The following is a 15,154-nucleotide window of genomic DNA, read 5'->3' on the forward strand; positions in this document are numbered from 1 at the left end:
CATGAAAAATCTCTTGATGCACAAACCTTGCCATGAATTAAAGTTTATTTTATTTTCTTCTTTTAGGAACTGAGAAATAACTCTGTTAGTAAAGAGAATTAAAAAGTGAAAGAGTTGGGTAGAAATGAATGAGTCAAGTAAATGAATGCCACTTCAGAGGTAAGAAGGGAAGCTGACTAGCTGTGAAAGGACTCAGGGTAGGAATATGCCCTGCACTCACCATGAGGAAGATCGAAAGGCCTGGCACGCTAATGAGAGGTATCCAGGGCATAGGAGAATACAGAGGCCTGCAGGAGAGGGGAGGGATGAAACTATGTGTTATATTGAGTGGAACTGCATGACATCTCAGAAAAGCTCTGGGCTTGAGTCGGTTAGACCTGAGACCAACACCTTGCCAGATGATCCTGGGAAAATGATTTAACTTAAACTTTTGCATGTCTCGACTTCCCTCACTGTAAAATGAGAAAATCATTATCTCCTATGCAGGAGGATCACGAGAATTAAATGTGTAATATATGCAAAGCCATCATCATAGTACTGAACACATAGGATGCACTCAGTACATGAGATTTGTTATTATGTGTGTTACTATTATTATTTTTTTTTTTATTTTTTGGCAATATGCAGACCTCTCACTGTTGTGGCCTCTCCCGTTGTGGAGCACAGGCTCCGGATGCGCAGGCTCAGCGGCCATGGCTCATGGGCCCAGCCGCTCCGTGGCACGTGGGATCCTCCCGGACCAGGGCACGAACCCGTATACCCTGCATCGGCAGGCGGACTCTCAACAACTGTGCCACCAGGGAAGCCCCTGTTACTATAATTTTGGTTGTTGTTATTATAAATATTATTCAGGCCTTAACTTAGATACTTGCTGTATTCCTTTCCTGCTGCCAAAAATGGGCAGCATATTAGGGCAAATAAGAACTACCCGTTGAGCAAAGGGAAATATTTCTCCTTCAGGAAATATTTCTATTAATTTCTAATCATCTCTCCCCCAGTTTTATTTCCCTGACTGAAAAGAAAAACTAATTCTTCCTTTGGATTTAGGGCGCTTTGAAAGCTTTCAAGAGCCCATGGTGGCAAGCTCGCTGACTGAAATGACATGAGCCCAATATAATGTCCCTGATCAGTTCACCACATTGAAAATTTGCAAAATGCATTGGCATAAAAGTGGGAGAGGCCTGTGAATGTAAACTGAAGTGACCTTCTACTTGTCCCAGTAGAAACCCTCAGTGCACAGTGGTCTGTCCAGCAAATGTCTCTGAAAGACCTGTAGGTCCCCATGGATGGCTTCACTGCTCTTTGGCCCTGGCGATTAGGGAGCCACAATGCAGGGGAGAGAGATGGAAGGGCTGTTTGTGAGCTGAGGCAAGAACCCTGGTTTTTGTTTTCCAGGGAAGAGTTTTATCTGGTACGGCTTCTATAAGCCAGTCCAGAAGTTGGAGATGTGCCACCAGAGAGTTACAGCACCAAGTATACCACAGCTCCTTTCCATTACTGTTATGTAATAACAAGACAATGTCACATGCCTTACTGTGTCATTAGGAGGATTCAAAATACAAAATACAAAGAGCCTGGCATCTAGTGGATGCTTACAGTATGGTAGCTGTAACTGTAATTCTTATTTTAATAGAAGTGAAAAAAAGGTTTATAGGACTTGAGAAGTTTCTGTCTGTGTTCAAAGGTACTGTTCAAATAACAATGAAGATGAAGACAAATAAAAGGGCAATCAATAATCTATTCTAGACAAAAGTTAAGAAGGACCAGTAAATCAACCAATTAGTAAGTCAAACAATGGTTGAAATGAATAAAATCTGTTTAACTTCTTGTCACATTTTAAATATATATATATTTTTCCAGATTTTATTGTGCCAGGGGCCAAAAGCTGGGAAGAAAACTCATCAATTTTAAATGAAAAAAGACATGAAAATACTTCATCCTTTGAGAATAAAAAGAATGAATAGAAAAAATTGACATTTTAATTAACTGGTTATGTGAACATTATAAACAACACACGAGATAATTGTGTGACTGTATATAGTCAACACAACACAATGGTTACAATGTTTTAGGCATTTACCATATAGGCTTCTAAGTACTTTTGTGTATTAAATCAGTTAAGCCTCACAATAACTCCATGAAGCACTATTATCCCCATTTTACTGATGAGGAAACTGAGACACAGGTAGGTTAAGTTACTCATCCAAAGTCACACAGCTTGGAAAAGGTTGAGCTGGCATTCAAACCCTGGTGGTCTGATTCATGAACCTGTACTTTAACCACTGTGCTGTATAGTGTTGTGTAATACATAATATTATAAATTTCTTTGGTATTTATAGCCCTTATTTCATTTCTTCTTCTTTTATTTATTTATTTATTTTTGGTGGTGCCACGTACCTTGCAGGATCTTAGTTCCTCAACCAGGGATTGAACCCTAGGGCCCCAGCAGAGAAAGTACTGAGTACCAACCACTGGACCCCCAGGGAATTCCCTCTCATATTTCTTTTTAAGAAGTTCAAATGTTAAATGCCTTTCATGTACCCTATCTCATGGCTTCATCATTTTTCCAACAGAAAACAGGGTTATTTTGACTTCTTTCTCTTCCTTAATATCCACAGTCAACCCACAGGGATTCTTCTGCCCTCACAATTTTTAAAAGAAACTCTTTTTTTCTTTTCCAATTCTACTGCTTTCTGATCCAACTCAGGTCTTCACTGTGCTTTTCCTGACCTGTGGTAGTATCCCCTCTCTATTCTCCCCTCCAGCTTCTCCCCTCCTCAAGCCGTACTTACATACAGATGTGTGTCTCCCCCAAGACAAAATACATTAGAATTCACAAGTGGGGGAGACTTGAGTACAAACAAGGTAAGCTGTTAGCCTGTGGTTCTAGAGGACATGATAACTATCTAATACCTTAAGTTTTCTTTGCTGAAAAATAATGAAGGATCAACTAGAACCTTAAGGACATTAAGTAAAATAAGCCAGTCACAAAAAGACAAGTACTGTATGATTCCACTTACACAAGGTATGTGAAGTAGTCAAATTCATAGAGTCAGGAAGTAGAATGGTGCTTGTGGGGGCTGAGGGGGAGGAGGCTGGGGAATTGCTGTTTAATAGATATGAAGTTTCAGTTTTGCAAGATGAAGGGAATTCTGGAGATGGATAGTTTTAATGGTAGCACAACAATGTGAATACACCTAATGCAATTGAACTGTACACTTAAAATGGTTAAAATGGAAAATTTTATGTCCTGCATATTTTACCACCATTTAAAAAATGTATAATTAAGTCTCACCTAGATTTTATCCAAAAAGTTGGAAAGTTTCTGTTTTAGACAGGTGACTAACAGCAGCACCTTACATTTGTATCATGGTTCACACTTACATATGTATATCATGCCATTTGAACCTAAAGACAACTTTGTGAAATAGAAATTATAGTTATGATCATTATCCCCAACTTTAAGTTTAGGAAATTTGAGGCTCAGATGGATTAAATGACCCGTTCTCAATCCTATACCTGGTAAATGATGCTAGAACTTGAATTAATGAAAGTTCGGTATTTTCCTAGGTATGGCTTTGAACTTTTATTTTAACACATAGCATTAGAAAATTGGTAACAGTATTAGACTGCCAGCCTGAGCAGTAAATTGTCATTCTGTTGCTTTCCTTGGAGGATTGAGGAGAAACCCAGAAGGTCTGCCATCCCTGAAAGTGTGTGATGGCCAGAACAATTTGAGTTTACCTAACCACAGTATGGAAGTTACCCATCCCAGTATAGAGATGATGTGCTGAAGATTTGGAGGCTATTTGCATCAAGGATATTCTATTACTTGAGCAGAAATTTTGCATGGTTAACCACGAAGAATGAGACTTTGTGACATCATCCCTTTCTTTGTAAAACCCAGGTAGAATGAGAAGGAATTATTCTCTTTGAGATCACCTGAACTTGTGGTTTTTCCTGGCTTAGGGGAGAGAGAATGCTTTAAAATGGCATTTCCCCATTTATGGGTGGAATAATGATGTATGGGATTACTTTTTAAAAGTCCATTAAGAGTGCATCAGCATATAGATGAAACAAGGTTGGCCATGAGTGATAATTACTGAAGCTGGTTGATGGGTACCTTGAGACTCACCATACTTATTATTCTCTCTATAAATTATAAAACAGCAATTCTCTAAGGGTTTTCTATGAGACGTTATGCAAAAAAAGAGGAGGTGTATTCTGTAGTCAAAATTTAGGAAATATAATTTACTAGATCCTTTCCTTGAAAGCCACAGTAAATATTAGACTATTAAAGACTCTGAAAAGTTCTGCCTTTAAGAGACCTTTAAAAACATTTTAACCCACGTTTTCTTCTCCAATCTGATTTGACTATTGAAACACCTGTTAACAACTTGTCAAACTAGCATTCCAATGGATGCACACTGGTGAACCTCTTTCAAAAGAGCATGTGGTGACTGTGTTCATGAGAGAGAACAAGAACCGGACAGTTTCCTGCTCTTTCTGCCAAGAATAGTTTTTCAGAACCGGGGAAGCTTTGTTTTCTTTTTTGTATCACGGTAGAAAAGCAAGGAAACCACTTGCTGACTATGAGTGAAGCCAATACACAGGATGGAGAAGCCTCAGCTTCATGTGCTGGGTTAGGCACACGCAGCAGGAACAGAATGTGTCTAGTGATTAAGGGCAGGCTTCTGGGATCATACAGCCTGGGTTCAAATCCTAGCTGTGTGACCATGAGCAAGTTGCTTAATCTCTTTGTGCCTCAATTCCTTCATCTATAAAACAGGGTTAATAGGGTTAATAAGGTTTTTACAAAAATGTTATAGAATGGTTTCCAGATTTAGCAAACAAAAATGCAGCATGCCCAAATGTTGCATGGAAACATAAACATACTAAAAATTTATTTGCTGTTTATCTGAAGTTCAAATTTAACTGGGCATCCTGTGTTTTCTGGTAACCTTATTTTATAGGGCTGTTGGGAGGATACTGTAACATAATCTATTGAAATTTCAAAACAGTGCCTGGCACATAGTAAAAAATTAAGTAACTATTGGTTATTGTCATTAATATTATCACTTTAATCAGAGGTACTTTCTTTTATTCTTGTTCTCCTAATAATTTTCTAGGGAATTTCCTCGGTATATAATTAAACCATTTATAGTCAGATATTCTCTTTAATCAGTAAAAAGAAGACAGTGGTATCTTCCAGCCAAGAAAGATGTATTAAGTTGCCCTTAATCTACCACTAATGGAAGAAATTTGAGGTAGGAAAAATTGTTAACATTAGTCATGTGTGGTAATTGTTAAATTTTTTTAGCTCCTAGAGAGTTACCTTTGTAAGGTTTTTCTTAGGTATTAACAACTTAGTATTAACTTGTAGTCCCTGAACACATGCTAACTGAGAGTGTAGAGGGAGAAAGGAAACCCACAACAGTTTGGTAGCTAAGGGAAGTCAGCCTGATGTTGTAAAACATGGAGGAAAGAATGGACCAGATGCTGTTAGCTGAGAGTTCACTGTAATATCCCAAAAAGGATTTTCCCTCAACCAGCTTGTCATGGTGTTGACAGTACAATTCCTGCAGAGTCCCTACACTTGCTTAATGCACATGTTTGCAAGGAACACACTGATATAAGTAAAAGTGTAACTTACATGGATTTCCCTATATAAAGTACACAGTGTTCTACAGCTTTTTTTTTTTCCAACACAGAAGCCTGACAGCTGGTGAATCATTCATAAATAAATTGATGATATATTTCTCTGGTCTCTCTCTCTCTCTCTCTCTCTCTCATTGCTGGTCTCTCTCTTTCTCTCATTGTTGACTCATAGTAAAGATTTATTGGACTAAAAATCATGATTTGCATAAACATATGGTTATGAAATTTTTCTTTAGAAGGTAAAGAAAGGAGTCCTGAGTACAGCAAGCTAAGAAAAATAAAAACTTCGTGTTTAATTTTTAAGTAAAAGTTGACTTTCCTTGAAATTATAAAAATAAATTTTGGATATTCTTTCAGAAAGAAAATGTACTTATCAGCATACTTTCACTCTACCAAATGAAAAAATGTGATGAAGAAAAAGAGATCAAGAAAGCCTGCAAATTTCAAGGAGAGAGTCAGAGGCAGAGACAGACAGTGAGTAAAACAGAAAAAAGAGAAATAGAGAAACAGAGAGAATCAAAGACCACACAGAAAATGAGAGATATAAAGGAATTAATTCCAAGACAGTAAAGTAGTAAATCCCCTTTACTTTGCAATCTCTCTCCCTATCTATTTTTTAAGGCGATGCCAACAGTATATTTTCTTTCCTTGACAACATACAGTAGCTGCCCCATCCCCCCTTTCCTAACTTGTCACACATACCATGGGTTGGGAAAAACATGATTTTAATGGTCAACCAAATCTATGCTTCAGGAAGTCATCCTACAACTCGAGTTTAGTTTTACTTTAATGCTTCAAAGACTGCTTATAAATATATCAGGAAAAAGGGAAAGGGCTACTTAATTTAGAAAATGACTGTTTTTTGGCTTGCCAACACATAGTCATTAAATTGAATGAAGCCAATTTAGCTTCTGGTGCTAAACAGACCTAGAGGAGGTGTCTCCTGGCCTCGAGTAGCTATCAAAAGGGATCTACATTCAAGGCATTGTAAAGTAAGTGAATAGATAAATAACATTCGTAAAGTAAAAAATAACCAAACCAAACGGGCTTTTGTCAGGACATGTTCGCTCTTCATTATGAGGAAGTTGCAAAACTTGCATATTCAGCTTTCTGAGTTTGGTCTTCAGGAGACTACACTAGGGTAAAATGAAACCTGACACTTGATTTTCACACCCTGCTGGTAACAATTTTATAGGAAAAGCAATGAGGAAAGTCTACTCACCAATGTCACAAACCTCAGCTCCTTGGCTCCTACACCTCGGTCCAGCCAGAAGGAAAGCAGGAGGCTAAGGCGAAGGCTTGCTGCCCTGGCCACAAGGAGGGTGGCAGCTCTCATTCTGGGGTGAGCTGCTTCTGGCTGGAGTTGGGACGTGCTGCTTCCAGGGCAAAAGCCATTAGAGGGGAAGCTATTTAACCAAGGGATTGAAAGGGAAGTGGGAGGAGCCAAGACTCGTGAATAGTAAAATCTCCAGGTGGCTTGGGGTGGGGTGTGGCCTGTGTCTGGTCAGATCATTTTTGGACTGGGTGTTAGAGCTTATGGTCTTCCGGATTTAAGTTAGAACACTAAGGCTCAGAAAGGGGAGAGCTGTTGCTCAAGGTCACAGAGCACATTACTAGATATTTCTTTTTTAGTTTATCTTTATCCTTTGTTTAGATGGAGTCTGATACAATGTTTGTTTTGTGGCTGTCACTTGGGAAAGGGATAGACCCTAAGTTTGGACACCTCCGGCCAGTGATTCCTAATTTTTTTGGCAATCTGGAATTATAGGGAGAGAAATATGAAAGGAACTGCAGATAATAACATATATTGGGTGTATTCTCCAAGCCAAACATGGCGTCCTTTTCTAAACTCTCATGTAGCCTATTTTTAAGTAGAAGAAAACTAAGAGCAACTTTATTTTGAGAATTTTTAGTCACACTTTGAGATATTTGGGGCTCATCTGAGGTATCTCAAAATTAGGATTACAATTACCTTACCTAACCTGACACAGTTAACAAACAACAACAACCACACACTAACCTACAGCCCTGTACTATTAGTCACCAACTCTGGCCAGGAGTCTTACAGTCTGGGCAAGTTACACCCTTGCTTCTCCAGCCGTGATCTAATCAAGGATGTTACAAAACAGGATAATCCGGACTGAGAGAATTTAGATTTCCATTTTCTCCCCGACCTGTCAGCCCCATATAGGCTAAAACAGGATTTTTTGTGCAAAGCTGCCTGTCGGGATGCTCCCACCTCATCAGAAGAGGGAACAACCCATTCTCTGGTACACTGCACTTGGGAGACCTCTGTTGTTATGTGATCACAGGGTGTCCTAGAATGTGGTACATAGGAGAGCTGTTGCTTTTTCCAGTGTGGGGAAATATGTGTGAAGAAGGAATGCATGTATGGTTGGGGTTTGATATTTAAGGGGACTTGTGACCCTCTATTTACCATCACATTCTCCACCTGCCAGTCCCCACTGTCATTTTTAATGGGTGAGATATTGAGGAGAAGAGTGTAGGGAAAAGGGGATGAAAACTAAGAGGTTGTCCAGGGCAGAGATGAAGTCACCACTTGGATTCCTGTTACATGTACCAGGCAACCTGAGAACGGAAGCTCCACCACCTACTTACCATCCACACAGGCTTAGTTCTGAACCAGGTGCTTTAAATTGTGTCAGATACTTGATTCTGTGCAATGTCTTATTTTCTCAAGAATCAGCCGGCTCCTTGTTCTCCTATCTTCTTCCTTGTCTCACCCTTTGATTGATACCTGGCAGTATTCTGGCTATAGCTTTAGTGCTTCCTGATAATGGTTCTAACCTATCTGTGCCATCTTGTGCTAGGTTGGATAAACCTTACTTCTGACACAGACCCTACTTTTTCTGTGTCACATCTTCTGAACTTCTTTTAGCCTTCCAAGTATGAACAACAATAACAGCAACAGCTTTTTATAGAGAGTGCCAGAAAAATGTTACTTGAATTGAACACATAAGTGAATGGCTTTTACTTCTACTCTATTTCAGTCATCATCCTAACTTCTACTTTGATCATCAAATTATAAAGGGAGACAGAGATCATTAATGTAGTTCTGAATACCATGAAGTTGAGGCTGAAAAGTCCTCTAAATTCATATGGATCTCATTTTAGGATCTTCTTTGGTCTCTTGAACCTTGAATTCATAAGGCCTTTGTAAAGACCTAAAATGTCATCGGGAATGAATATATGAATATGATATTATCGAAAGTGAGACTTGAAAAAATAGTGGGGTGTACTTATTGACATCCCAATGAACATGGCAATAATTTTAGTGTCAATAAGTAGCAGAACTTACTAGTGAAATCACTTTTGTCCCTCGTGGTACTCCTTTTGTCATATGTAAAGTGTTCAACCTCTAATTGGCCCAGTGTTAGGAAGTTCCATAAGCGGAGCAGATTGGGCTCATCAGAAAGCAAACTTCCAGGTGGAGATTTGCATGGGGGAAATTTATCAGGGAGTGCTCTCAGGATCAAAAACAGTAGGTGGAGGAGAAATAAACAGGACTGGGAAGAGAGAGAGGGCCTCAGTTGATGCTGCTAGTAATTCTGAAGCTGTGATGGCCTTTTGGAGTTGTCCTGAAGTGGGGAAAGTAGCCAGGCCTTTAATCCCTGCATTAGCCAGTCATGGGAGGCAGGCTGTTCCTGGCAGGGAGTGTGACAGTGGGTTAAAATGACTCTCTTCGGGAGGAGATTCTAGATGGCGGAAGAGTAAGACGTGGAGATCAACTTCCTCCCCACAAATACATCAGAACTACATCTACATGTGGAACAACCCCTACAGAACACCTACTGAATGCTGGCATAAGACCTCAGACCTCCCAAAAGGCAAGAAACTCCCCACGTACCTGGGTAGGGCAAAAGAAAAAAACAGAGACAAAAAATAGGGATGGGACCTGCACCAGTGGAGGGAGCTGTGAACGAGGAAAGTTTTCCACACACTAGGAAGCCCCTTCACTGGCGGAGATGGGGGGTGGCAGAGGGGGGAAGCTTTGGAGCCACGGAGGAGAGCGCAGCAACAGGGGTGTGGAAGGCAAAGCGGAGAGATTTCAGCACAGAGGAATCGGTGCCAACCAGCACTCACCAGCCCGAGAGGCTTGTCTGCTCACCCACCGGGGCGGGTGGGGGCTGGGAGCTGAGGCTCAAGCTTTGGTCGGGTCCCAGGCAGAGGACTGGGGTTGGCTGCATGAACACAGCCTGAAGGGGGCTAGTGCACCACAGCTAGCCAGGAGGGAGTCCAGGGAAAAGTCTGGAACTGCCTAAGAGGCAAGAGACGTTTTCTTACCTCTTTATTTCATGGTGCGTGAGGAGAGGGAATTAAGGGCACCGCCTAAACGAGCTCCAGAGACGGGCGCGAGCCGGGGCTATCAGCGAGGTCCCCAGAGACGGGCATGAGACACTAAGGCTGCTGCAGCCACCAAGAAGCCTGTGTGCAAGCACAAGTCACTATCCACACCTCCCCTCCCAGCAGCCTGTGCAGCCTGCCACTGCCAGGGTCCCATGATCCAGGGACAACTTCCCTGGGAGAACACATAGCCCACCTCAGGCTGTTGAAAGGTCATGCTGGCTTCTGCCGCCACAGACTCGCCCTGCATTCAGTGCCGCTCCCTCCCCCGCCCCACCAGTCAGAGTGATCCAGAGACCCCTAATCAGCTGCTTCTTTAACGCCGTCTTGTCTGGACCGGAACAGACACCCTCAGGCGACCTACACTCAGAGGTGGGGCCAAATCCAAAGCTGAACCCAAGGAGCTGAGCGAACAAAGAAGAGAAAGGGAAATCTCTCCAAGCAACCTCAGCAGCAGCAGATTAAATCTCCACAATCAACTTGATGTACCTTGCATCTGCGGAATATCTGAATAGACAACAAATCATCCCCAATTGAGGCAGTGGACTTTGAGAACAATGATATATTTTTTCCTTTTTCTCTTTTTGTGACTGTTTATGTGTATGCTTCTGTGTTTGATTTTGTCTGTATAGCTTTGCTTTTACCATTTGTCCTAGGGTTCTGTCTGTCCGTTTTTTGTTTTAGTATAGTTTTTAGCACTTGTTATCATTGGCGAATTTGGTTTTTGGTTTGGTTGCTCTCTTCTTTCTTTTTTTTAATTACTTAAAATTTTATTTTTAATAATTATTTTTATTTTAATAAATTTATTTTATTTTATTGTTTTCTTTCTTTCTTCTTTTCTCTTTTTATTCTGAGCAGTGTGGATGACAGGCTCTTGGTGCTCTGGCTGGGCATCAGGCCTGTGCCTCTGAGGTGGGAGAGCCGAGTTCAGGACTGTGGTCCACCAGAGACCTCCCAGCTCCACGTAATATCAAATCGCGAAAATCTCCCAAACATCTCCATCTAAACTCCAAGACCCAGCTTCACTCAATGACCAGCAAGCTACAGTGCTGGACACCCAATGCCAAACAAGTAGCCAGACAGGAACACAAACCCACCCATTAGCAGAGAGGCTACCTAAAATTATAATAAGGTCAGAGACACCACAAAACATACCACCGGACATGGTACTGCACACCAGAAAGACAAGATACAGCCTCATCCACCAGGACACGAGCACTAGTCCCCTCAACCAGGAAACCTACACAACCCACTGAACCAACCTTAGCCTCTGGGGACAGACACCAAAAACAATGGGGCCTGCAAAAAGGAGACATCAGACACAATAAGTTAAGCAAACTGAGAAGACATAGAAACACAGAGCAGATGAAGGAGCAAGGTAAACACCCACCAGACCAAACAAATGAAGAAGAAATAGTCTACCTGAAAAAGAATTCAGAGTAATGATAGTAAAGATGATCCAAAATCTTGGAAACATAATGGAGAAAATACAAGAAAGTTTAACAACAACCTAAAGAACTAAAGAGAAAACAAACGATGAATAACACAACAAATGACACTAAAAATACTCTAGAAGAAATCAATAGCAGAAAAACCAGGGCAGAAGAATGGATAAGTGACCTGGAAGATAAAAATGTGGAAATAACGGGCTTCCCCGGTGGCGCAGTGGTTGGGAGTCCACCTGCCAATGCAGGGGATGCAGGTTTGTGCCCTGGTCTGGGGGAATCCCACATGCCACAGAGCGGCTGGGCCCGTGAACCATGGCTGCTGGGCCTGCATGTCCAGAGCCTGTGCTCTGCAGTGGGAGAGGCCACAAAAGTGAGAGGCCCGTGTACTGCAAAAAACAAACAAACAAAAAGAGTGGAAATAAATACTGCAGAGCAGAATGAATAAAAATGAAAAAAATTGAGGACACATTCAGAGCCATCTGGGACAACATAAAATGCACCAACGTTCAAATTATAGGGGTCACAGAAGAAGAAGAGAAAAAGAAAGGGACGATGATTACCTTAAATATAAATGGATTAAATGCTCCAACAAAAAGACATAGACTGGCTGAATGTGAAAAAAAACAAGACCCATATATATGCTGTCTACAAGAGACCCACTTCAGACCTAGGGACACATACAGACTGAAAGTGAGGGGATGAAAAAAGATATTCCATGCAAATGGAAATTAAAAAAAAGATGGAGTAGCAATTCTCATATCAGACAAAATTGACTTTAAAACAAAGACTATTACAAGAGACAAAGAAAGACATACATAATGATCAAGGGATCAATCCAAGAAGAAGATATAACAATTGTAAATATTTATGCACCCAACATAGGAGCACCTCAATACATAAGGCAAATACTAACAGCCATAAAAGGGGAAATTGACAGTAACATCATCATAGTAGGGGACTTTAACACCCCACTTTCACCAATGGACAGATCAACCAAAATGAAAATAAATAAGGAAACACAAGTTTTAAATGATACATTAAACAAGATGGACTTAATTGATATTTATAGGACATTCCATCCAAAAATAAAAGACTACACATTCTTCTCAAGTGCTCATAGAACATTCTCTAGGATAGATCATATTGTGGGATGTCAATTACAGGAAAAAAGTGTGTAAGTTATACAAACACATGGAGGCTAAACAACACACTACTTAATAATGAAGAAATCACTGAAGAAACCAAAGAGGAACTCAAAAAATACCTAGAATCAAATGACAATGAAAACACAATGACCCAAAACCTATGCAATGCAGCAAAAGCAGTTTTAGGAGGGAACTTTATAGCGATACAATCCTACCTCAAGAAAAAAGAATCCTCTCAAATAAACAACCTAACATTACACCTAAAGCAATTAGAGAATGAAGAACAAAAAAACCCCAAAGTTAGCAGAAGGAAAGAAATCATAAAAATCAGATCAGAAATAAATGAAAAAGAAATGAAGGAAACAATAGCAAAGATCAATGAAACTAAAAGCTGGTTCTCTGAGAATATAAACAAAATTGATAAACCATTAGCCAGACTTATCAGGATAAAATGAGAGAAGACTCAGATCAATAGAATTAGAAATGAAAAAGGAGAAGTAACAACTGACACTGCAGAAACACAAAGGATAATGAGAGATTACTACAAGCAACTCTATGGCAATAAAATGGACAACCTGGAAGAAATGGACAAATTCTTAGAAGTACACAACGTTCCCAGACTGAACCAGGATGAAGTAGAAAATATGAGCAGACCAATCACAAGCACTGAAATTGAAACTGTGATTAAAAACCTTCCAACCAACAAAAGCCCAGGACCAGATGGCTTCACAGGCGAATTCCATTAAACATTTACAGGAGAGCTAACATCTATCTTGCTCAAACTCTTCCAATACATAGCAGAGGGAGGAACACTCCCAAACTCATTCTGTGAAGCCACCATCACTCTCATACCAAAACCAGAAAAAGATGTCAGAAAGAAAGGCCTACTACAGGCCAATATCACTGATGAACATAGATGCAAAAACCCTCAACAAAATAGTAGCAAACAAAATCCAACAATACATTAAAAGGATCATACATTATGATGAAGTGGGGATTATCCCAGGAATGCAAGGATTCTTCAATATATGCAAATCAATCAATGTGATACACCATATTAACAAACTGAAGGATAAAAACCATATGATCATCTCAATAGATGCAGAGAAAGCTTTTGACAAAATTCAACACCGGTTTCTGATAAAAAACCCTCCAGAAAGCAGGCATACAGGGAGCTTACCTCAACATAATAAAGGCCATATATGACAAACCCACAGCCAACATCGTGCTCAATGGTGAAACACTGAAACGATTTACACTAAGATCAGGAAGAAGACAAGGTTGTCCACTCTCACCACTATTATTCTGCATTGTTTTGGAAGTTTTAGCCACAACAATCAAGAGAAGAGAAAGAAATAAATAAAAGAAATCCAAATCGGAAAATAAGAAGTAAACTGTCACTGTTTGGAGATGACATGATACTATATATAGAAAATCCTAAAGATGTTACCAGAAAATTACTAGAGATAATCAATGAACTTGCTAAAGTAGCAGGATACAAAATTAATGCACAGAAATCTCTTGCATTCCTGAACACTAATTATGAAAAATCTGAAAGTGAAATTAAGGGAACACTCCCATGTACCATTGCAACAAAAAGAATAAATACCTAGGAATAAACTTACCTAAGGAGACAAAAGACCTGTATGCAGAAAACTGTAAGAAACTGATGAAAGAAATTAAAGATGATACAAATAGATGGAGAGATAACCATGTTCTTGGATTGGAAGAATCAACATTGTAAAAATGACTATACTATCCAAAGCAATCTATTGATTCAGTTCAATCCCTCTCAAACTACCCCTGGCATTTTTCACAGAACTAGAACAAAAAATTTCACAATTTATATGGAAACACAAAAGACACCAAATAGCCAAAGCAATCTTGAGAACGAAAAACGGAGCTGGAGGAATCAGACTCCATGACTTCAGACTATACTAGAGAGTGAAGGTAATCAAGACAGTATGGTACTGGCACAAAAACAGACATATAGATCAATGGAACAGGATAGAGAGCCCAGAGGTAAACCCACGCACATATGGTCATGTTATTTTTGATAAATGAGACAATGATATACAATGGAGAAAAGACAGCCTCTTCAAGTGGCTCTGGGAAATTGGATGGCTACATGTAAAAGAATGAAATTAGAACACTCCCTAACACCATACGCAAAAATAAACTCAAAATGGATTAAAGAACTAAATTTCAAGCCAGAGGCTATAAAACTCTTTGAGGAAAAAATAGGCAGAACACTCTATGACATAAATCACAGCAAGATCCTTTTTGACCCACCTGTTAAAGAAATGGAAATATAAACAAAACTAAACAAATTGGACCTAATGAAACAATAGATTTTGCGCAGCAAAGGAAACCATAAAGAAGACAAAAGACAACCCTCAGAATGGGAGAAAATATTTGCAAATGAAGCAACTGACAAAGGATTAATCTCCAAAATTCACAAGGAGCTCATGCAGCTCAATGTCATAAAAAAAAAAAAAAAAAACCCAAACCAGAAATGGGCAGAAGACCTAAATAGAC

General features: G+C 39.8%; 1 protein-coding gene across 6 annotated transcripts in view; it reads right to left on the reverse strand.

Moving 5' to 3' along the window:
- ACP3 (acid phosphatase 3) overlaps positions 1 to 7,062 on the reverse strand; it is a 51,188-nt gene extending 44,126 nt beyond the window's left edge. For 3 of the 6 annotated variants that reach the window (XM_019934165.3, XM_019934164.3, XM_019934163.3), the window contains exon 1: positions 6,881 to 7,061. In XM_019934165.3, the coding sequence (XP_019789724.1) occupies positions 6,881 to 6,994 (114 nt within the window). In that variant the 5' untranslated portion in view covers positions 6,995 to 7,061. Of the gene's footprint in view, positions 1 to 6,880 lie in introns of all 6 variants that reach the window. The other 3 variants (XM_033855396.2, XM_019934162.3, XM_033855398.2) reach the window with 3 other exon arrangements.
- Positions 7,063 to 15,154: the final 8,092 nt, after the last annotated feature.

The sequence above is a fragment of the Tursiops truncatus genome, chromosome 4 (genome assembly GCF_011762595.2).
Source record: "Tursiops truncatus isolate mTurTru1 chromosome 4, mTurTru1.mat.Y, whole genome shotgun sequence".
Lineage (NCBI taxonomy): Eukaryota > Metazoa > Chordata > Mammalia > Artiodactyla > Delphinidae > Tursiops > Tursiops truncatus.